This window comes from Oncorhynchus tshawytscha, linkage group LG16 (genome assembly GCF_018296145.1).
Source record: "Oncorhynchus tshawytscha isolate Ot180627B linkage group LG16, Otsh_v2.0, whole genome shotgun sequence".
NCBI classification, from domain to species: Eukaryota; Metazoa; Chordata; class Actinopteri; order Salmoniformes; family Salmonidae; genus Oncorhynchus; species Oncorhynchus tshawytscha.
Window position 1 is genome coordinate 77,468,244 of NC_056444.1, and position 25,784 is coordinate 77,494,027.

Below are 25,784 nucleotides of genomic sequence, written 5' to 3' on the forward strand. Positions count from 1 at the left end.
ACCCTACAGCCAGACTCTTTCCTCATCTTACCCCAACCCTACTACAGCCAGACTCTTACCCCAACCCTACTACAGCCAGACTCTTACCTCATCTTACCCCAAACCTACTACAGCCAGACTCTTACCCCAACCCTACTACAGCCAGACTCTTACCTCATCTTACCCCAAACCTACTACAGCCAGACTCTTACTTTATATTACCCCAACCCTACAGTCTCACCCACAGCTCTTCCCTTCAGGACAGGCAACATCTTCAGGCAGAACCCCCAATGGCTGACGCAATTAATCCATAGAATGCAAGAGGATTCCAAATATTTCCAGAAACAGAATGTCTCTCACACATGTCCCTCTGCAGGCTTGGCCTACACCTCTTCTTGTATAATATGGTCTCAACTTAACTTAGACCTCTAGGATGCTGACTAGTGACGTAAAAATGTACCATTAGTGAGGTGTCATGCAACTAATCAATATATCGTTGAAATAATAAGAAACCACCTCTTCTATATTTTCAGTGACACTACAGAGTGAATTTGCCATATACATTATAAACATCTTATACATTATAAACAAATTATACATTATAAACATCAAGGACTATAATCCGGACAGGGTTTAGAGAGTAATCCCTTTTTCTTTTTGACACCTCCCTGTTTTGACTTCTCATGAGTTGTCAATACAACTATACAATTATGTCACCATGATGTCACTTCAACCAGTTTTGCCCAGCTTTGCCAGCTGGGGACCAGAACCATAGCTGACCATCCTTCAGTGCTTAATTTGAGCAGGATCAGGTGAAAATCTCCCCCAGCCAGAATTCCCCCCTCCCTTCACGTTCTTCATTGTTGCGACTTGCTTGCTAGTTGAGATTTCTGCTCTTCACTCCGTTGACAGTTTAGTCTACATTTCACTGATCTTAGTAGCAGAAAGCATTTTTGTCTGCAGTTTTCGGTTTGGCTATTTGTTTCAAGTGTTTGTGGCGGTTCTAGCTTGTATGGCCCCTGGGCGAACCCCTCCATCAGCGCCCGCGCCTGCCCCCACCATTGGCAAGATGCCGCCCTGGGCGGTTGCCCATGTCGCACATACCTAAATCCGCTACTGATTTTGTATTAGTCTATAAATAAATCTCTTTGCCAAAATTCGTCATCTCTCCCATGTCTTATTCAACTAGTATATGTGAAAGTGTAAGGATAATAATTCAGCCATAGTTGTTCTGAAATGTTTATTGCTTGCCAACATTTTACTCCATCCTCTATGTTTATTAATATAACACACATACAATAATTATTCATTTCAGTCGCCTATCCTGATGTGAAGTTTGTTCTATAGAAACTATTTGACTCTGTTGTGTGCCACAGAAAGTATTTGACTCTAGCTACAAAATTAAGCAAATTAGAAGCAGGGGGAGATTTTCGGCACAACACCGGCACATCTACGCGAGAGAAGAAAAATAATCACTGTTTGCAAACTAAAAATTCTAACAAAAGCGATCAGTGTTCATTCGAGTTGCCTCCTCATTAATTCTCCTGCCCCCGAAAACAACATAATGTGAAAACGTAGATTTTCAGCCCACACTTGATATTTTACGAATGAATTTGTGTTGGGCCGGCTCGGGTTAATGGTTGGTGCAACCTTATAGCCTATGCTTGAGACCAATGTGTGGCCGTTGATGTGGTGAAAGACAGAAGAGCGCCTGTATCTCTCTCAGAACTAGAATGACGTTTACTTTCTATGACCTGCACCTCTCATCTCTCCAGCGTTGCACTTCATCATTTATTTCCTTATAGAATCATAGCCCGCGGGCTCACTTTTTGTTCTCACCTCTCTCGCGCTCACTTTTTGTTCTGGCATCTCCCGATTTACAACTTAAGCACTACCATCCTTCATATACCATACCATATCATATACTGTATGTATGTTGAAATACATTTGCCAGAGTTATAGAATAACTGCTGCCTGTTCAGAAAGGAATGACATCATTTATACTACTACACCAGAAGTAAGTCCATCATTTATAATAATACACCAGAAGTAGGTCCATCATTTATAATAATACACCAGAAGTAGGTCCATCATTTATAATACTACACCAGAAGTAGGTCCATCATTTATAATACTACACCAGAAGTAGGTCCATCATTTATAATAATACACCAAAAGTAAGTCCATCATTTATAATACTACACCAGAAGTAGGTCCATCATTTATAATACTACACCAGAAGTAGGTCCATCATTTAGCCACAGAGGACCAATAGCTGTTTACAAAAAATGCCTCGTTTTGGACTGCGTTCACATAGCTCAATCCCAAAGCATATAGCCTGGGAACGAGCTGCAAATCTGTCAGTGAACAGCATGCAGCCGGAAATAGCCTTACGTAATATTTCAAACACAATCGCGGTTGGAAAATACAGGTTAGAAAGCAAATGGCTCTTGCTTAAAAAAGAAGACTTGAATCCTACTGTAGGCTACCAAAATATTCAATCAACTTCCAAATAGGCTGATTGAGCCGGAAATTGCCTTACAAATTTCAAACAAGAATCGCGGTTGGAAAATACAGGTTGGTGAGTCAAATGCTCATCATTAAAAAAGAAGACTGAGTCAGCTGCTCATCAAAATATTCAATCAACTTCCAAATTGGGCTGATTGAGCTGCTCATCGTTGTTTTTCAAAGCTCAAACAAGAGAGTAGCTGCTCATCATTGGGGAGCAGCTGCTCATCATTGGTGAGTCAGCTGCTCATCATTGGGTGAGTCAGCTGCTCATCATTGGGTGAGTCAGCTGCTCATCATTGGGTGAGTCAGCTGCTCATCATTGGGTGAGTCAGCTGCTCATCATTGGGTGAGTCAGCTGCTCATCATTGGGTGAGTCAGTGAAACTGGAAAGCTTTTCTAGGACTCAACACAAGGTCGTTTTTATTGATCTCAGATTGTCAGTATCAAAGTAAACTGTAATTTCGATCATTTGTGAGGTATTCAAAAATATTCAGCTAAACTCTCCAAGTCATATAAAACGACTGAACTGAATTAAATGTGTTTGTGAAAGGTCAAATTCTTCCCAGACCCAAGTAAAAAAAAGAACTCATGTGTGCAACTTCTGTAAGCACCTCTCCTCTGATGCTCTACGGCACTACACAAAAGCAATGATATGTGTGCACTGCTTTATTAGCAAGGTGATTTATTGTTGATTCACTGTGGTACCGCAGAGCCCCCTAGGTCACCCCTCTCTCGAGCTCACTTTTTGTTCTGGAATCTCCCGATTTACAACTTAAGCACTACCATCCGTCATACACCATATCATATACTGTATGTACTGTATGAACTGTATGTGTTGACTCAAGTAAAGGTTAGTGGCTCATTCAGTCAACCCATCAGCATTCTAGAAAGCTCTAGAATGCCAGCGGAAAATATGTGTTCTATTTTCTGTTCAAGTCGGTCATTATAATGAAAAGTTAACCATCAACATGAACAAAACAACAAACGGAAATGGGCAAAACAAACGTTTTCAATGCCATCTTTCATCACCCAAGCTTTTTAGCAGACTAATACTGTAAAGCAAGTCACTCAAAGGCATCATGCAGCATAAAATATGTCCACAAACTAGGCTTGGCAGTCTTCATCAATAATGAATAAGTATATTCTGTGGGATGTCAGTAAGAGCTATGTCAGTTCCCAGCTGAGCGTCAATATACTCTACGTTTCTTCTTTAACTCAGACGTATAGAGTCAAATTCATTCATTTACATCCTTTTTTCCCCGTAATAAATAATGTTAATGTATTTAGTTAATTGTACCCTCTCTTCCAATCCAATTACCTAGATATTTTTGGAAATGAATAATTATCTCCATCTTTCGAAAACTTTGCAAGAGCCTGGAGGCTTTTTCCAATGATAAAAGTACTATGGATGAGCTATACTGTAGATGTCTCAACAGTCTTTGTCAAAGTGTGCAGTACAGTGAATCAGGAAAGGTTGGTTAATTATAAGCTATTCCTTATGGTCAGCTAAAGAAAAATGAATCCCATAATTAATCAACATATATTTGACTTTGTCTCTGGTGATAATCTATTGATGTGCTATCATACTGCTACTGTCAGTGTCCTTTTCTTTAGTGGGGCTTCTGCTATTGCCCATTCCAATGAATAGACATAGACAGTGGCTTACAGCTATTTCCGAGGAGAATCACAGCTGCCTTTAGGATGAGACTTCTACTGGGGCAGAAGACAGACACTTTGGAAGAACCTGGAGTAGACTGCAAAGCCTATCAAAAATGTATCAGTACCATTTTTGATAAATTTGGAGGAAAAAATGAATTCAACAAATATTATTTCCAATTCTTTTTTTGGGGAGTGCTTAAAAATGATAATAATAATATTAGTGAGTATAATAAAAGTAAAAGGGTGTGATATAAACATCAGCCTTAGTGTTTAAACTGAATCTCACCTGGTATGACAGAGATAGTTTTCAATGCTCGGAGAACTCTGAATGTTCTCAACGCAGAGACATTGCCCAGGTCCACAAACTCTGTTATATATCTGTAAACAGGGGAAGGATCACACACAAACAAACACCAGTGACAAAATCACACGCGCAAAAGCACCACAACACCACCACCACCACGCACGCACTCAACCAGGAAGTAACCACAACGCCACTCACAGAGCCTGTCCACGGAGGGGGAGTAAAGGATAAAGAAAATAAAAATAGGACCCACGACACATCGACCCCCATCCTGTCTTACCTGGAATTACAGAAAATAGTTTTCAATGCCCTCAACACTGAACGTACGCAGAGCTGAGACATTACCTAGGTTTACAAACTCTGTTATACACCTGCAGAATCACATACAAGTTACAAACTGTTATTGACACACATGATATAAGACGAATGTAGTGGTTGAACAGAAACACTTCTTGAAGTTAAAGATATTTAAGGTCCACTTCATAAAATGCTGAACTAGTTCTACGCAACATCAAAAACATGGTGGCCTTAGAGTTAGTGATAGTTATAGTTAGTTTGCCAACATGTAATGTAATGTGTTAGTAAATATACATCTATATCATGTCAAATCCAACATGGTAAGATGAAGCCTTGATCAGAATCCTAAGGTCTCCAGCAAACTGAAAGAGTGAGCGAGAGAGACAGATAAAGAGAGACGGAGGAAAAGAGAAAGAGAGAGATAAAGAGAGAGGGAGGAAAAGAGAGAGAGACAGAAAGAGAGAGGGAGGAAAGGAGAGGGAGAGGGAGATAGAGGGAGGAAAGGAGAGAGAGACAGATAGAGGGAGGAAAAGAGAGAGAGAGACAGATAAAGAGAGAGGGAGGAAAAGAGAGAAAGAGAGATAAAGAGAGAGGGAGGAAAAGAGAAAGAGAGAAAGAGAGAGGGAGGAAAAGAGAAAGAGAGATGAAGAGAGGGAGGAAAAGAGAAAGAGAGATAAAGAGAGAGGGAGGAAAAGAGAAAGAGAGAAAGAGAGAGGGAGGAAAAGAGAAAGAGAGATAAAGAGAGGGAGGAAAAGAGAAAGAGAGATAAAGAGAGGGAGGAAAAGAGAGGGAGAGACAGATAGAGGGAGGAAAGGAGAAAGAGACAGAAAGAGAGAGGGAGGAAAAGAGAGAGAGAGACAGATAAAGAGAGAGGGAGGAAAAGAGAGAGAGAAACAGATAAAGAGAGAGGGAGGAAAAGAGAAAGAGAGATAAGCAGGAACAGTTAGGAACCCTCTGAAAACACCTGATTGAACCCCCCTTCAAAGAAAGAAAGAAAGAAAGCCTGGACAATTCTGGACAGTAACAATACCTTTAGACTTATTAACGCTCTATTTATCAATTATCCCACACCATAATATTAATACTTAATATGTCTTATAATCTTATAAGAATGAACAGGTAGGTACCTGTATCTCTAGGACTCTCATACTTACGCCATAGAAATGACCATGAAATCCAGCCAGTTCCAGGGATCCCTTAGGAATGTAAACCCATCTATACAGAATCCTCGAGCGACGACTTTTACAAGACATTCAAATGTATAAATCCCTGTGAATGTGTACCTGGATGACAGAGGCATGGAACATGATCAGAATGAGCAATTTACTATTTCAAATCCAAGAAGCATATCGTTTTTATCTGTTGAAATGATGTACTGGTAATACGTTCAGGCTCTTATCAAGGCTAGCAATACACCACTGTTAAAACCAAACTTGTGTAGGTTAAAACATGCATAATAAACATTTTCTAGTTTATATTATATACCTGTGTAGATACATATAATAAACTGGAACTTACTCTACTTGCTTGGACCACTCAGGAGGTTCACTAAAGGTCATGAATATACAGTTGGTCAAAATAGTACACATAATGATCATGCTGAAAAGAGTGAGGAAATGAATTAAGGAAAAGTCCAGAGATTCACAGTGGAAAACAAAGTAAATGTCATCATCCAAAACAGTTAAAGGGATACTTTGGGATTTTGGCAATGAGGCCCCTTATCTACTTCCCTAGAGTCTGATGAACTAGTGGATACCATTTGTATATCTCTGTGTCCAGTATGAAGAAAGTTAGAGGTAGTTCCGCAAGCTAGCGTTAGCGTTAGCAAAATGACTGGAAGTCCATGGGTATCTGGACAAACATACTTCACTACAATGGTAGTAGGGTGCCATTTGGCACTTAACCATGAAAAATACTGCACTATACCTTTCAAGACTAACCAACCGATGTGGTTGTGTGAAGAAAACCCCAATGTCAGCATCTGAGCAACCAGGGCTGCATATCAATAGATTATAGTGGCTTCCTCTCCTGAGTTCCTTTCTTCTTCTCCTCTGTCTCCTTTCTTCCTCTCCTCTACATTTCCTGTACTCTAAGTCTCCTTCCTCTCCTCTGTCTCCTTCTTCTCCTCTGTCTCCTTCATGCCTCCTTTCTCTCCTTTGTCTCCTTCCTCTCCTCTATGTCTCCTTCCTCTCCTCTGTCTCGTTCATGCCTCCTTCCTCTCCTCTATGTCTCCTTCCTCTCCTCTGTCTCCTTCCTCTCCTCTATGTCTCCTTCCTCTCCTCTGTCTCCTTTATGCCTCCTTCCTCTCCTCTGTCTCCTTACTCTCCTCTATGTCTCCTTCCTCTCCTCTGTGTCTCCTTCCTCTCCTCTATGCCTCCTTCCTCTCCTCTATGCCTCCTTCCTCTCCTCTATGCCTCCTTCCTCTCCCCTGTGTCTCCTTCATGTCTCCTTCCACTCCTCTATGTCTCCTTCCTCTCCTCTATGTCTCCTTCCTCTCCTCTATGTCTCATTCCTCTCCTCTATGTCTCCTTCCTCTTCTCTGTCTCCTTCCTCTCCTCTATGTCTCCTTCCTCTCCTCTATGTCTCCTTCCTCTCCTCTATGCCTCCTTCCTCTCCTCTGTCTCCTTCCTCTCCTCTATGCCTCCATGTCTCCTTCCTCTCCTCTTTGCCTCCATGTCTCCTTCCTCTCCTCTATGTCTCCTTCCTCTCCTCTATGTCTCCTTCCTCTCCTCAGTTATTGTCATTTTCAGTGTCATCTACTTTAATCAATGGCTGAGGGTGGATGGAAGAAGTAAAAGGCATCCTTGTTTTCAGAAGACTTTAGAAGGCCCTCTACAGGGGACTCAGTAAGATACTTTAAGGTTGGCAGGTTACGTTTGGAGAATGTTTTCTTAGGATGATCAAACGTCAAACCTCTCTTTCCATGATTAAGGGTCATCCCCTTTAGCAATCTGCCGGGACCAAAAAAGGTTTCTCAAAAGGGTTCTACTATGGGGAAAGCCAAATAACCTTTTTAGGTTCTAGATAGCACCTTTTTTTCTAAGAGTGTATAAAGTCAATAGGGTGCCATATACAGTCTATACTACCTAAACTGAAGCAGCAGTCAAATGCACATTAGCATGCAGCACTAACAGAAGCAGCAGAATGTTCATAAATAATCAAAACGAACAGGAAATACTTAGGTCTCTCCTGGTAGGACACACTTTGAAAGGATATGAATGTATCAAAATTTTAATAGCTATTCGCCTGAAAAGATTTAAAGGACTTATGATGTACAAGGCAGGGTTGGCACTAAAGCGGAAGATTGTCTTCCCTCTGTTTAGCACTATGAATGTCTGTGGAGAGAAGAAACAGAGAGAGAGAGAGAGAGAAAGAGAGAGAGGGGGGGAGGGAGAGAGGGGGAGAGAGAGAGAGAGAGAGAGGGGGAGAGAGAGAGAGAGAGAGAGGGGGGAGAGAGAGAGAGAGAGAGAGGGGGAGGGGGAGGGGGGGGGGGAGAGAGGGGGAGAGAGAGGGGGAGAGAGAGGGGGGGGGAGAGAGAGAGTGGGGGGAGAGAGAGAGGGGGGAAAGAGAGGGGGGAGGGGGGAGAGAGAGAGAAAAAATATAAACAAGTTAAATGTAATATTTCAAGGCATGCACACCCAAAATAGCTCTAGGTACAGTACTTCATCCTCATGTATCAGCTATGTGCAGAAAAGTAAATGTCAGGTAAAACATTGTCAATTACATTATATGCCATAGATATTGGTCAATTACATGCACAGAGAAGTCACAATACTAGTATTCTAATCTACATAAATAAATACTGTATGTTTGAATAAATTTCTAAAGAAACATATTTCACAAACAACATTTCACAGCTGTAACAATGTTAGCCATTTAAAGGAATAATCAGTCTTTTTTTAAACTCTCCACCTTGTCCTATATGCAGGGTTTCCCAACCTGGGTCCCGGGGCCCCACTGAGTACACGTTCACTCAGAGGGGGCACCAGGACCGACTCTGGGAAACCTTACAACGCCGACATACACTGTATATGTAAACTACATGTTTAGAATACTGTTACTACTAATCAACATCCTGAAAATGTTTGCCAAACAATCTCAATGCAGGGCAGGCAGCCTCTAATGTTGGGTTTTTTCCCATAAGCCCCTCTCAACCAATCATCGTGATGTTTCCTTCTCTAACAGGAAATGTGCAGTGTATAGAGAAATGTCCTGTGCTAATGTTTCAGCTGCTGCCTCTACATTGTGCCCTGCCCTGCCTGCTGTCGATTGTTAGATTTCAAAGGAGTGGAAGCGTGCAGAGAGACCTACTGAGTAGGAAAGTGGTGGCAAACTTCTTTCAGCAGATTACCTCATAATTGTTTAAATAAAACATGACAATTTGCATGAAACTTTAATGACCCTGCAGTAAGTCTAGCAGAGCATAGACCGTGGACCAGTGTTTTAGCCCAAAGATAGAGAGGAGAGGAGAGGAGAGGAGAGGAGAGGAGAGGAGAGGAGAGGAGAGGAGAGGAGAGGAGAGGGAGAGGAGAGGAGAGGAGGAGGGAGAGGAGAGGAGAGGAGAGGAGAGGAGAGGAGAGGAGAGGAGAGGAGAGGAGAGGAGAGGAGAGGAGAGGAGAGGAGAGGAGAGGAGAGGAGAGGAGACAGAGACAGAGACAGAAGGTGGAGGAACATAGGGAGATACACTGAGATACACTGTCTATACATACAGCACAATAGCACTGATACCCTCCTCAATCAAAGCTGGTTACTGTCGCTCTTCAAAGAGCTTTTCTCATCTGCCCTATTCTTCTGGAAAGACTTTCTACTAGATGTTGGCACATTGCTGCGGGGACTTGCTTCTATTCAGCCACATTAGTTCTTAGTTCATTAGGCCTGGCTCACAGTCGGCGTTCCAATTCATGCCAAAGGTGTTCGATGGGGTTGGGGTCAGGGATCTGTGCAAGCCAGTCAAGTTCTTCCACACCAATCTCGACAAACCATTTCTATATGGACCTCACTTTGTGCACGGGGGCATTGTCATATTGAAACAGGAAAGGGCCTTACACAAACTGTTTCCACAAAGTTGGAAGCATAGAATTGTCTAGAATGTAATTGTACGCTGTAGCATTAAGATTTCCCTTCAGTGAAACTAAGGAGCCTAGCCCGAACCATGAAAACAGCCCCAGACCACTATTCTTCCTCCACCAAACTTTACAGTTGGCATTATGCATTGTAAAGTCGGACTGCACGTTTCCACTGCTCCAGAGTCCAATGGCGGCGAGTTTTACACCACTCCAGTTGACGCTTGGCATTGCGAGTGGTGATTTTAGGCTTGTGTGCGGATGCTCAGCCATGGAAACTCATTTCATGATGCTCCCGATGAACAGTTCTTGTGCTGACATTGCACCCAGAGGCAGTTTGGAATTCAGTAGTGAGTGTTTTCCTCCTATACGTTTCAACTTCACAATAACAGCACTTACAGTTGACCGGGGCAGCTCTAGCAGGGCAAACTGACTTGTTGGAGAGGTGGAATCCTATGACGGTGCCACGTTGAGCTCTTTAGTAAGGGACATTCTACTGTCAATGTTTTCTATGGAGATTGCATGGCTGTATGCTCAATTGTATACACCTTTCAGCAACGGGTGTTGGCCTTATAGTGTATGTTGGAAACTTGTGGAGCAAGGCTTGTAAACAAGAAGGGAGTAATGAAGTGATTTACGGGATTTTAGTGAGGTCCAGCTGACCTTCTGATAGTGATGAGAATTAAAACTGTCACCTGTGGGCCTTCTGAATGGCACAACAGTCTAAGGAATCTCAGTGCTGGAGGCGTCACTACAGACCTGGGTTTGATCCTAGGCTGTGTCACAACCGGCCGTGACTGGGAGTCCCATAGGGTGACGCACAATTGGCCCAGCGTTGTCCGGGTTAGGGAAGGGTTTGGCTGGCGGGAATGTCCTTGACCCATCGGGTTCTAGCGACTCCTTGTGGCGGGCAGGGCGCATGCACGCTGACTTCGGTTGCCAGTTGTACAGTGTAACTACCGACACATTGGTTAAGCGAGCAGTGTGTCAAGAAGCAGTGCGGCTTGGCAGGTTCGTGATTCGGAGGACGCATGGCTCTCGACCTTCCCCTCTCCCGACTCCGTATGGAATTTGCAGCGATGGAACAAGACTGTAACTACCAATTGGATATCAGGAAATTGGGGAGAAAAAGGGGTAGAAGGTACCAACAAAAATAAAATACAAATATTTGTCACCTGTAATAAAGCTATGGTAGACAGCATCAAATGGTTTAAGAGCAGTGGCTGCTGCATTCTGGTAAATAGTGTCAACATTGTCACGAACTGTCAGGAAAGTTGACTGTAAATTCTTCTTCCGGCCAATCTTCCCTCTAAGCTGCGTGCGTACCGAGACTGCAGCGCAGCTCCCCGGGGCTTGCAGAAATATCAGCCCACAGAGAGAAGCACGAGATGAAACTTCACTCAACTTTCTATAGCAGTGGTCACCAACCGGTCAATCAGATGGCTCAGACTACCGTATCTGCAGTAAAGACGTAACAGAAAGCTACAACAAAGTTGATACTGTTTCTAAACGTTTAAAACCATAACTAGAGAGAGACTGTCAACGAATACAGTAACGAGTTGCTGTTTTTATGAGTGACTTCATGTTTAAGTTCTTACTCAGCACTGTCAACACTTTGTATTCAACTTTTATAAGACATAAAATGTGTGTTCTTCCTATTTCCACTCAGTGCTACATCAAGCACTGCAGCAGTAATGAATGAGTAGGAAAGTGTCTCTATAGGCTTGTGTTGTTATTATTAGCAGCTTGGGTCTTTTTTAATATCGAGGAATATTTCACTTCCTCTGTTCATAGGAGTAACAACATGAATTTGTGCAAGAGGCAGAAATAATGCGGTGCGACTCGAGTTTGGCCATCAGCTGGAAGACCGTCCCTTTTTGGTCAGTGTCAGTGGAGGAAATGGAGACTGGAGGGATGTTGACAGGTGGACCCTCAGTCTGCTGCTCTCTCCCTCCACTGAGACTGAACATCAGATAAAGGCACCATCAGCCCAGTAAAATAAAAAGCAAATTATTTAAATGTATACTCACTCAGCTATGCCTCACCAGTAATACAGCCATGGATCTATTACCGGTGTGATCATACCTTTTAAAAATAATTGTATATAAATGGCACGAACAATGCATTGGCAGGGCAATTCAATCAAAGCCAATATGTGGTGATAATGTATTGGGTCCATACAGTTGAAGTCAGAAGTTTACATACACCTTAGCCAAATACATTTAAACTCAGTTTTTCACAACATTTGACATTTAATCCTAGTAAAAAAATCCCTGTCTTAGGTTAGTTAGGATCACCACTATAGGTTAAGAATGTGAAATATCAGAATAATAGTAGAGAGAATTATTTATTTCAGCATGTATTTCTTTCATCACATTCCCAGTGGGTCAGAAGTTTACATACACTCAATTAGTATGTATTAGTATGTAGGCCTTGAAATAAATCCACAGGTACACCTCCAATTGACTCAAATTATGTCATTTAGCCTATCAGAAGCTTCTAAAGCCATGACATAATTTTCTGGAATTTTCCAAGCTGTTTAAAGGCACAGTCAATTTAGTGTATGTAAACTTCTGAACCACTGGAATTGTGATACAGTGAATTATAAGTGAAATAATCTGTCTGTAAACAATTGTTGGAAGAATTGCACAAAGTAGATGTCCTAACCGACTTGCCAAAACTATAGTTAGTTAACAAGAAATTTGTGGAGTGGTTGAAAAACGAACTTGAATGACTCCAACCTAAGTGTATTGAAACTTCCGACTTCAACTGTAGCTTACTGCACAAACAAAAATTGCTCCAGTACTGATTTTAATTGGTTAATGTTGCATAGACTAGCCAAGTTAAACAAAATCTGAGCAGTAGATCTCGGTTTGCATTTTGACTCAAAGTGATCTTGACTCAGAAAAGGTTGGTGATCACTGTTCTAGAGTTTTCCCTGTTAACACCATCACTGTTCTAGAGTTTTCCCTGTTAACACCATCACTGTTCTAGAGTTTTCCCTGTTAACACCATCACTGTTCTAGAGTTTTCCCTGTTAACACCATCACTGTTCTAGAGTTTTCCCTGTTAACACCATCACTGTTCTAGAGTTTTCCCTGTTAACACCATCACTGTTCTAGAGTTTTCCCTGTTAACACCATCACTGTTCTAGAGTTTTCCCTGTTAACACCATCACTGTTCTAGAGTTTTCCCTGTTAACACCATCAACGTGTCCCTTCACTGAAATTGTTTTCCACTTTCAATGCAACATACCAAACAAAACTAACTATCTAGAGATTTTCCCTGTTAGAACCATCACTGTTCTAGATTTTCCGCACTGCTCACACCATCACAGACTGTTCTACACAGACTGTTCTACACAGACTGTACTCACCCATCACTGTTCTAGAGTTTTCCCTGTACTCTACCCAGACTGTACTCTAACAGACTGTACTCTCACAGACTGTCACTCTACTCAGCCCGTACTCTGACACAGACTGTACTCTACCCTGACTGTACTCTACAGACTGTACTCTAAACAAAACTAACTATGCAAGAGACTGTACTTGTAGGCAGACTGTACTCTACTCAGCCCGTACTCTACACAGACTGTACTGACACAGCCTGTACTCAGCCAGACTGTACTCTACCAGACTGTACTCTACACAGACTGTACTCTACACAGACTGTACTCTACCCAGACTGTACTCTACACAGACTGTACTCTACACAGACTGTACTCTACACAGACTGTACTCTACAGACTGTACTCTACAGACTGTACTCTACACAGACTGTACTCTACACAGACTGTACTCTACACAGACTGTACTCTACCCAGACTGTACTCTAAACAGACTGTACTCTACACAGACTGTACTCTACTCAGCCCGTACTCTACACAGACTGTACTCTACTCAGCCCGTACTCTACACAGACTGTACTCTACACAGACTGTACTCTACACAGACTGTACTCTACCCAGACTGTACTCTACACAGACTGTACTCTACCCAGACTGTACTCTACACAGACTGTACTCTACACAGACTGTACTCTACAGACTGTACTCTACCCAGACTGTACTCTACACAGACTGTACTCTACACAGACTGTACTCTACACAACCCGTACTCTACACAGACTGTACTCTACTCAGCCCGTACTCTACACAGACTGTACTCTACCCAGACTGTACTCTACCCAGACTGTACTGTACACAGACTGTACTCTACCCAGACTGCACTGCTCAGCCCGTACTCTACACAGACTGTACTCTACACAGACTGCACTACTCAGCCTGTACCCTACCCAGACTGCACTGCTCAGCCCGTACTCTACACAGACTGTACTCTACACAGACTGTACTCTACACAGACTGCACTGCTCAGCCCGTACTCTACACAGACTATACTCTACACAGACTGTACTCTACCCAGACTGCACTGCTCAGCCCGTACTCTACACAGACTATACTCTACACAGACTATACTCTACACAGACTGTACTCTACCCAGACTGCACTGCTCAGCCCGTACTCTACACAGACTGTACTCTACACAGACTATACTCTACACAGACTGTACTCTACACAGACTGTACTTTACACAGACTGTACTCTACACAGACTCAACTACTCAGCCTGTACTCTACACAGACTGTACTCTACACAGACTGCACTGCTCAGCCTGTACTCTACACAGACTGTACTCTACACAGACTGTACTCTACACAGACTGCACTGCTCAGCCCGTACTCTACACAGACTGTACTCTACACAGACTGTACTCTACACAGACCGTACTCTACACAGACTGTACTCTACACAGACTGTACTCTACACAGACTGCACTACTCAGCCTGTACTCTACACAGACTGTACTCTACACAGACCGTAGTCTACACAGACTGTACTCTACACAGACTGTACTCTACACAGACTGCACTGCTGAGCCTGTACTCTACACATACTGTACTCTACACAGACTGTGCTCTACACAGACTGTACTCTACACAGACTTCACTGCTCAGCCCGTACTCTACACAGACTGTACTCTACACAGACTGCACTGCTCAGCCCGTACTCTACACAGACTGTACTCTACACAGACTGTACTCTACACAGACTGTACTCTACACAGACCGTACTCTACACAGACCGTACTCTACACAGACTGTACTCTACACAGACTGTACTCTACACAGATCATACTCTACACAGACTGTACTCTACACAGACTGCACTGCTCAGCCTGTACTCTACACAGACTGTACTCTACACAGACTGTACTCTACACAGACTGCACTACTCAGCCTGTACTCTACACAGACTGTACTCTACACAGACTATACTCTACACAGACTGCACTCCTCAGCCTGTACTCTACACAGACTGTACTCTACACAGACTGCACTGCTCAGCCCGTACTCTACACAGACCGTAGTCTACACAGACTGTACTCTACACAGACTGTACTCTACACAGACTGCACTGCTCAGCCTGTACTCTACACAGACTGTACTCTACACAGACTGTACTCTACACAGACTGCACTCTACACAGACCGTACTCTACACAGACTGTACTCTACACAGACCATACTCTACACAGACTGTACTCTACACAGACTGTACTCTACACAGACTGTACTCTACACAGACTGCACTCTACACAGACCGTACTCTACACAGACTGTACTCGACACAGACTGCACTACTCCTGCCTGTACTCTACACAGACTGTACTACTCAGCCCATACTCTACACAGACTGTACACTACACAGACTGCAATACTCAGCCTGTACTCTACACAGACTGTACTCTACACAGACTGCACTACTCCTGCCTGTGCTCTACACAGACTGTACTCTACACAGACTGCACTACTCCTGCCTGTACTCTACACAGACTGTACTCTACACAGACTGTACTACTCAGCCTGTACTCTACACAGACTGCACTACTCAGCCCATACTCTACACAGACTGCACTACTCAGCCTGTACTCTACACAGACTGTACTCTACACAGACTGTACTACTCAGCCTGTACTCTACACAGACAGCACTACTCAGCCTATACTCTACACAGACTGCACTTCTCAGCCTGTACTCTACACAGACTGTACTACTCAGCCTGTACTCTACACAGAATGCACTACTCAGCCTATACTCTACACAGACTGCACTACTCAGCCTGTACTCTACACAGACTGCACTACTCAGCCCGTACTCTACACAGACTGCACTACTCAGCCTGTACTCTACACAGACTGTACTCTACACAGACTGTACTACTCAGCCTGTACTCTACACAGACAGCACTACTCAGCCTATACTCTACACAGACTGCACTACTCAGCCTGTACTCTACACAGACTGTACTACTCAGCCTGTACTCTACACAGACTGCACTACTCAGCCTATACTCTACACAGACTGCACTACTCAGCCTGTACTCTACACAGACTGCACTACTCAGCCCGTACTCTACACAGACTGCACTACTCAGCCTGTACTCTAGTGTTGGTGGAGCGCTGGGCATGGACAAGCTAAATTCGGCAAAGTAGGCACTGCTTATCATAGAGCGGCATCAGCGCTCATCTGTATAGCCCTGATGCCACTGAGTGAGAGAAGTTATCATTGTTTTGGGGCAGAATAATGTGAGGTATGTATTGTTGGAGGTGCGTCTTGGTTAGTTTAGCTCAGAAAATGCCGCCCTTGCCTAATCATAGAATTATATTTAAAATCGCTATCAATTCAATAGCATCTCTGTGGGCCTAGTCATAAACAACAACAAAAATGTCACTTTTAAAATGCATTACTTTTTCTTGTGGCATAAACGCAACCAGTAATTGTGTTTTCATATGATTGTCAATCACTTCAAAGGGCTCCTTTTACTATGTTACCCGCACACGTTCATCCACTCTCAACATATTACCAGCCTCCAAACAGTGGTGAATGGAAAGACACTGTTACACAAAACACCAAACAGTCTAATGACATTTGGAGATTGTCATTAGGCCTTCACTGTCTCGGTTTCGGCCAATCATCTCTGCCTTGGCAAAATGCCAGTGTTCTCGTTGAACCATATCGCATTTTGGAGTCTTTGTCATGCCTCTGACATGCAGTAATGATAAATAATGATCTAGTAGCTCACAGTTTTCTTGACATTTTGGTTTCATTATTGTGATAGGCTCATGTTTTACCAGTATGGGCCCCACTATTTATTTTGCCGGGACGCCGTACCGGACCGTTCCGCCTTACATTCCCCCTTGGCTATATGAACAGTGGTGTAGTGGTACCTGGAGAAGTGGGTATACTATAATATTGCCCCAAAATGTCTAAAAGGCCCCCACGGCGACAGGACGGCGCCCTGTGTGAAAAATTCTATGACAAACAGTGACATACACTATGAATGACCTAAAATGATCAATTGGTCTTTCAGTCAGGCCAACTCAAACTGTACGATGCAAATAGGCTAATAATGGAATGAAAACATGAAATAAGAAGGAATAAGAATTTAAAGTCATAAGACACGGCCAGATATGGAATTATTAGCACATACTAACTACACTACAGCCTCTGAATGAGTGTCTTCATTTTGGTTTCAGCCTACTAGTGAAATGAGGCCGTCAACTTTGTCAAAAAGTTGTCCGATTCTTTTTTATTTTTTGGGGAGGGGGGTTCCGCTCTCAAAGTCACACTTTTTAATAGGAAAACAACAACATATGATCTAAGTCCACAACAATGCTTAAACAACATCAGGATACCACTTTTAATTCAACTGTGCAGGCACCTAGCACTGTTTGGTTAGTGCTGATTCTGTAGGACACATGAGATTAACAAAACAAATGGCCACTGGATTGATGTAAATAATAATTCTGACAGGTAGGCATAGTTAAGATGTAGCCCTTTTCCTCCAAAACACAACCCTGCTGAGCCGCACCGCTTCTTGACACACTGCTCGCTTAACCCGGAAGCCAGCCGCACCAATGTGTCGGAGGAAACACTGTACAATTGACGACCGTGCATGCACCCGGCCCGCCACAGGAGAAGCTAGAGCGCGATGGGACAAGGACATCCACGCCGGCCAAACCCTCCCCTAACCTGGACGACGCTGGGCCAAACCCTCCCCTAACCTGGACGATGCTGGGCCAAACCCTAGCCTAACCTGGACGATGCTGGGCCAAACCCTCCACCTAACTTGGACGACGCTGGGCCAAACCCTCCCCTAACCTGGACGATGCTGGGCCAAACCCTAGCCTAACCTGGACGATGCTGGGCCAATTGTGCGTCTCAGCCGGCTGCGACACAGCCCGGGATCGAACCTGGATCTGTAGTGACCTAGACCACTGCGCCACTCGGGAGGCCCACAACCCTTTCCTGCAGTCAAAAGACATATTGGCCTCGTGGGTGGGATGTTATGAATATTTTTCATAATTTCATAATTAATTAACATTGTTTTTAAAAATCCTCCAAAAATCCGGTAATTTTATGTCAAACGGTTTAGTTATATTTCAGTCTTCTGTGATGTATAGTGTAATATTGGGATACAAACTCTAAATGTATTACATTTCAACTTTATATCTGACAAGTGTATTCTTTATTTTTTTGAAGCCCATAACCATGTGGGTGAGGTATATACTTTTGCTCCAAAGAAGATTTGTTTAAGACTACCAAGAAACTGATTTAGCCCACTGCAGTAAATTAATTGGGAGATTTTTTGGGAAAGCCTTTCCATACTGGCCTTCAGAAGACAGTTAGGCCTATTACTAGCATCACTGTTTTCCCTGTTCTTTACTGGGGGTTTTTACAACCACTTTGGCACTACCACTTTGGCACTAAGTTTCAGCATCTTGATGTCATTTTTCAAAACTCTAAACTCACAACTGATGATCAAAGTGCACATTTTTTAAAACTATTTTAACACTTTTTCCAATTGCTTGGATACAATACACATAAAGCTAAGATCATTTGTCATTGAACTAAAATCACCTGTTCAAAATGACTTAAACATCAAAGTATTACCATTTCAAAATGCAATTCACACATTACATCTGAGATGGCTGTCTATTCACTTCATTACAATGATCTCACTATCAATTGATACAACTGCTCAAAATGATAAGTAACTGTTGCATAGTTTTATGGAAACTGACAAACAATATTCCATGTTTAGATCATGAAAGTTTCAGGATAACGAGATCCATTGACACCAATTAACGTGGAACATGAACCAATTGGACTACATTATCTATGGATGTAAAATTTCATCATTCTTTATCAGACACTGTTTCTATGGTCCCATGTATCCCTTTTCCAGACCATGTTTTCAGATTTCACATTACTGTACACTAACCGGCCACTTTATTAGGTACACCTATCTAGTGCTGGGTACGACCCCCTTTTGCCTCCTCAACAGCCTGAATTATTCACGGTGTTGTACGTTAAGAGATGCCCTTCTGCATACTACTGTTTTAAACGGCTGTTATTTGAGCATTTGTGGCCTTTCTGTTTGCTTGAATGAGTCTGGACATTCCCCTCTGACCGCTCTCATTAACAAGGTGTTTTTGCCCACAGAACTGACACTCACTGAATGTGTTTTGTTTATCGTACCATTCTCTGTAAACTCTAGAGACTGTAGTGTGTAAAAATCCCAGGAGGGCAGCTGTTTTTGAGATGCTGGAACCACAATGTGTGGCACCTTACGCATCTTGCCTGTTCTAATGTTTGGTCGAACAACAACTAAATCTCTCTACTCTATATACTCTTTATATTGAGTTGCAGGCAGCCACATGATTCGCTGTTCGAAGGAGCAGGCTATTTGCGTTATAATGCAGGTGTACTTAATAAAGTGGCCAGTGAGTGTATGTTTTCCAATACTGCCAACTCGTTACTGATGATTTGATTTCACATTGTGGTACGAGTATATAGTGAAATGAGTGGTATCCCCCTACAACAACATAGCGATAACATGGAGCGGGCAGGTGATCCAGGTCACAATAGAGGTCAAGCAGTGGGGGGAGGAAGACGAGGAAGACGTGGTGGTGAAAGGAAAGGCAGGGGACAAGCACCCCTTCTGAGAGGTGGTTGTGGGCCTCGTCTGAGAGGTGTGGGGGAACGTGGTAGAGGACAAGGCCAAGGACCAAGACTGCAGCAGCAACAGCAAAGAGTGTCCAATGAAATCTGAGCAATAGTTGTAAATCATGGCATGACAATGACTGAGGCAGCTACAATGATTCAACCAAACCTCAGAAGATCAACTTTCCGCAATGAGAACCGGTAAGTCTTGAGCGTGCACTAAACATTAGGCTACTCTTAATTGTTAAATGACTGTATACTGCATGCCAATGTGTACCACAGAGTAGGTGATGTGAGTAAATGTGTTCTTACTGTCCTTTTCCCTGAAGAATTGAGACTAGGCCAAATAGGGGAGGCAGAGGCAAAATTCTGACTAACCAACAAGAGTGGGCTGTGGTCAATGGTTCAGGCCAGAAATGATGTTCACCTTACAGAAATTCGGCAGCCCATCATGGACAATGATGACATGTTGAACAATGTGAAAGCCATAAGTTTGCCGACTATTGTACGCATGCTGGAAAGGCACCAGGTGTCTCTAAAACAGCTATACCGTGTGCCTTTAGAAAGAAATGCTGACAGAGTGAAGCAAGATGCCTGTTGTGAAAACTTTCCCCATAATTCTACATCATTGTAATCAGTAATTCTCTTTCCAAAATGTATTTTTAGAGGGTGATGGAGCTGGATGCTGACGAAAACCATCACAAATTCCTATTCTTGGATGAGGCAGGCTTCAACCTGGCCAAGACAAGGATGAGAGCCAACCATCCAAGTATCTGGACAACGTGGGGCCTACATCACCATGTGTGCGGCTATATTGGAAAATAGTGTGGTGGGACACGGACCTCGTATTGGATCATATAATGCATCTTTCCTTGTAACCTTCCTTGACGAGCTGAAGGTCTGTAGAGCTGATGATGTGACCTATGTCATTGTGTGGGATAATGTCAGGTTCCACCATGCTCAAATGGTGCAAGCATGGTTTCAGGCTCATCCACAATTTACCACCCTATACTTATCCCCATACTCTCCTTTCCTTAACTTGATTGAGGAATTTTTCTCCACATGGAGGTGGAAGGTATATGATAGCCGCCCTCACAAACAAGCCACCCTTCTCCAGGCCATGGATGATGCATGCAATGACATCACGGCAGACCAGTGTCAGGCCTGGATTCGACATGCCCGAAGATTCTTCCCAAGATGTTTGGTAAATAAAAACATCTATTGTGATGTGGATGAGAACCTATGGCCAAATCCACAAGAAATCCTGATAGAAATATAGAAGTACAGTAATCAATCCTTTGTTTTGCTTTTTACAGTAAGCCAGGTGAGGAACACTGCAGTTGACGTTTTACTGTAATTTTTTTCTTTGTTTTTACTTTGATTCAAAGAAAGCTATGTTGTGATTTTAATGTATTTCATTAATACATTTCATATTTTGTCAATGATTCCACTGTGTCTGTAGTATTCTCTCTACTAGTCCTTTTACAGTGATGTATTTACATGTAGTACCATAATGAAATGTATCACATATTTTGTACTATAATATTTAATGGTTCTACGAACAACTACACAGTGAAACTATTGGTATCTTGTGTGTGATCTAAATTAATTTTCCTATGGTATTTCATGATAAATTAGTTATTTGAACCAACGATTCTGCAAGTACAAGGTTTCTTTAAAGATATGAATGCACAATGCAATGTTTTGAACATTGGACGGCCTGTGTTAAAAGTGGTGACCGTTTTGAGTTTTGTGTCTAGAGTTTTGAAAAATGACCACAAGGTTCTGAAATTAGTGCCAAAGCGATTGTAAAAAAAAAGAAAAAACGGTAATACAATCTTAGTCACATGACATCACTTATTCCTCTTACTATATCTGTGATGTAAGGTGTTGAGACAAAGCAAGGCCATGGATGTGTGTGTGTGTGTGTGTGTCTGTCTGTCTCTGAAGGAGGATAGAGATAAGGAGGAGGCGTGTGTTTTGTCACTTACTTTCTGAGCCTGATAGAAAGGGTCCAGGTCCTCCAATGGTGTCGCCACCATTCCAGGAGGGATGTCACCATAGATGAAGGGCAGATTCCGCCCAGCCTCCAGGTCGCTATTGGGCTTCGGTTTGTTGTCGTCGTCGTCATCACGGTGACTGCTGTCCTGTTTGGGCGGCGGTTTGTTCTTCTCCTCGTTGATCCGGAGCTCGATGTTAGCCAATGTTTCCGCGGTAAAATATTTAAAGCTGTCAGGTCCTGGTGGTGCCATAAGGGGAGCAGCCATGTTGTCATCCTGTAACTACTTGGTCTTTAAGTATTGGACCATCCACTAAAACCAGCTCTGGGGGAATGAGAGAGAGTAAAGAAGAACAAATGAGCCAAGAGAGCAGAGTTAGAAGGGTAATAGAAGGTGCTCAACAAAAGATGAATCAAGGTAAAACCAAAAATCACAAGAGCATTTGAAGGGAATATGCACAAGAGTGAGTGGTGCCTGTTTCCTTCAAAAGAGCAAGAGAGTTGAGGAAGCAGAGCCCAATGATCATCAGAACAGATTAGACTGTGTAGAGATGGGCTGTCCTATTGTTGAGGCTCCTGTGATTTCTCTTGAAAATACAAGGCATTAAATATTTAATAGTTTGAATTCTTTATAAATGTTTGTAAATATCATACATGAATATCATAACAGCAAGATGTATGTGTTTGAACTGGACTTGGAGAAGTATTATTTAGCGTTACACTTTATGTGAATCCAAGATGGCACACCCGTTAGTCTTGACCCAAATACTATATAGGGTGCCATTTTGAATGCAAGTACTCTCTCCCTGTTTTTTCTACGGTAAAGAAAAGCTTCAGAGCAAGAGAAGATGTTTCAAGTTCTTTCACAGCAGAGCCGTCGCAGAAATGGACCAGTACAGTCCGGACTTGACAGAAGAAGAAAAAAACACAGGATATGTCCTAAATAACACTCTATTTCCTATATAGTGCACTACTTCTGTACAGAGCTTTATGGGCCATGGTCAAAGGCAGTGCACTATATAGGGAATAGGGTGCAATTTGGGGCGGGACCAGATACGCTAACACTGAACGAGAGATAACGGTTAAAAATGTGAGATCATCAAACTAAAAACACCAACTAAAACATCAAATAACGATGCTGCTATTTTGAGAACACACTACAGATGTAGAATGACAGAACAAATTTGAGTCATTGGCTTTCATGTATGATAGACATAACAAGTAGGTTAGATCACGAGTCCCAATCCAAATGGCAACCTATTCCCTACATACAATAGTTTACACAGCCCTATGGGTCTTGGTCAAAAGTAGTGGACTATAGGAAACAGGGTGCTTTGGGGACAAAGGCTTGAAATGCTGTAAGGGACACCCTGTATTTTATTAAAATATATAATGCTAGCTCCATGAATATTGTATTTGAAGAAAATACTAATTAGTGTATTGCTCACATACAGTTGAAGTCGGAAGTTAACATACACTTAGGTTGGAGTCATTAAAACTCGTTTTTCAACCACTCCACACATTTCTTGTTAACAAACTATCATTTTGGCAAGGCGGTTAGGACATCTACGTTGTGCATGACAAGTAATTTTTCCAACAATTGTTTAAGAGACTTAGAATTCACTGTATCACAATTCCAGTGGGTCAGAAGTTTAAATATACTAAATTGACTGTGTCTTTAAACAGCTTGGAAAATTCAAAAAAATGATGTCATGGCTTTAGAGGCTTCTAATAGGCTAATTGACATAATTTGAGTCAATTGGAGGTGTACCTGTGGATGTATTTCAAGGCCTACCTTCAAACTCAGTGCCTCTTTGCTTGACATCATGGGAAAATCAAAAGAAATCAGCCAAGACCTCAGAAAAAAATGGTTCATCCTTGGGAGTAATTTCCAAATGCCTGAAGGTACCATATTCATCTGTACAAACAATAGTACGCAAGTATAAACACCATGGGACCACGCAGCCGTCATACCGCTCAGGAAGGAGACGCACTCTGTCTCCTAGAGATGAACGTACTTTGGTGCAAAAAGTTAAAATCAATCCCAGAACAACAGCAAAGGACCTTGTGAACATGCTGGAGGAAACAGGTACAGAAGTATCTATATCCACAGTAAAACGAGTCCTATATCAACATAACCTGAAAGGCCGCTCAGCAAGGTAGAAGCCACTGCTCCAAAACTGCCACAATAAAGCCAGACTACGGTTTGCAACTGCACATGGGGACAAATATTGTACTTTTTGAAAAAATGTCCTCTGGTTTGATGAAACAAAAATAGAACTATTTGGCCATAATGACCATTGTCATGTTGGGAGGAAAAAGGGGGAGACTTGCAAGCCGAAGAACACCATCCCAACCGTGAAGCACAGGCGTGGCAGCATCATGTTGTGGGGGTGCTTTGCTGCAGGAGGGACTGGTGCACTTCACAAAATAGATGGCATCATGAGGCAGGAAAATTATGTGGATATATTGAAGCAACATCTCAAGACATCAGTCAGGAAGTTAAGGCTTGGTCGCAAATGGGTCTTCCAAATGGACAATGACCCCAAGCATTCTTCCAAAGTTGTGGCAAAATGGCTTAAGGGCAACAAAGTCAAGGTATTGGAGTGGCCATCACAAAGCCTTGACCTCAATCCTATAGACAATTAATGGGCAGAACTGAAAAAGTGTGTGCAAGCAAGGAGGCCTGCAAACCTGACTCAGTTACACCAGCTCTGTAAGGAGGAATGGGCCAAAATTTACCCAATTTATTGTGGGATCTTGTGGAAGGCTACCCGAAACGTTTTATCTAAGTTAAACAATTTAAAGGCAATGCTACCAAATACTAATTGAGTGTATGTAAACTTCTGACCCACTGGGAATGTGATGAAATAAATAAATTCTGAAATAGATAATTCTCTCTGCTATTATTCTGACATTTCACATTCTTAACATAAAGTGGTGATCCTAACTAACCCTAAAACTGAATTTTTACTAGGATTAAATGTCAGGAATTGTGAAAAACTGAGTTTAAATGTATTTGGCTAAGGTGCATGTAAACTTCTGACTTCAACTGTAGATTAGTGCTAAAATAATGTATATGTTGAAAGATAATGATAAAATAATTCCACTCTGAAACCTTAGAACTGTATGAAATTGATTAGAATCATAAAATTATAATCTGATAATGTGTGTAGTTTTAGTCGGAATTAGGTTAAACAATGTATCTGTAGAGTGGAAAAACACAGACTGTCTGAGCAAGGCGTAGCTTAGGATTTGAACTTCGATGTGGGTGCCTAGGAAAATACCCGAAGAACAATTAAAACTGTGTTTGGACCGACCTGGCTAGGCCCCTGAGGAACATATGATAGCATAGGGAGTTCTTCTCAACGTTTCTCTAATCTCAGAGGAATGGAACTGCCTGCTTGGTAGTGATAAACAGTGGATACAACTCACCTACTGTTCGTGTGTATGTATGTGCGTAGGATATCTACTGTTTGTGTGGAAGTATGTGCGCAGCTACAAAATGGATGTCTTTGTATAATGGACTTCAGAACGTTCTCTGAATAAACTGTACTATCTTTTTGCATAAACTCTTAATAATAGTCTTTGACTATTATTAAACCCATGGTCTTACAGATCTCGGGGATTGGTCAGAGCTATTGATTGTCAGGTATTATCATTGGGATTGAAAATTCTTGTGACAATTAGTTTTGCTCTCTATCAATTGAAGATACTGATGCCGTAACTTGCATAAAATGTGTGGTTGATTCAGGCCTGGGATGTTAGTTTATTTAGTTTTGTTTATTAGGATCCTCATTAGCTACTGCACATGCAGAAGCTACTCTTCCTGGGGTCCACCTAAAACGTAGTACAGAACAGACAAAGTAGAGAACAGTTATAGAAAAGGACATTCAATTAAATATATA

The 25,784-nt window shown here is 42.3% G+C and overlaps 1 protein-coding gene across 1 annotated transcript in view; it reads right to left on the reverse strand.

Annotated features, from left to right (window-relative positions):
* LOC112216376 (sodium channel protein type 8 subunit alpha-like) overlaps positions 1-25,784 on the reverse strand; it is a 99,481-nt gene that overhangs the window by 67,659 nt on the left and 6,038 nt on the right. Inside the window, exons 2-6 of the mRNA XM_042299691.1 lie at positions 21,869-22,201; positions 7,967-8,085; positions 6,269-6,358; positions 5,905-6,033; positions 4,436-4,527 (exon numbers count right to left, since the gene is read on the reverse strand). Of these exons, the coding sequence (XP_042155625.1) occupies positions 4,436-4,527; positions 5,905-6,033; positions 6,269-6,358; positions 7,967-8,085; positions 21,869-22,144 (706 nt within the window). The 5' untranslated portion in view covers positions 22,145-22,201. The remainder of the gene's footprint in view (positions 1-4,435; positions 4,528-5,904; positions 6,034-6,268; positions 6,359-7,966; positions 8,086-21,868; positions 22,202-25,784) is intronic.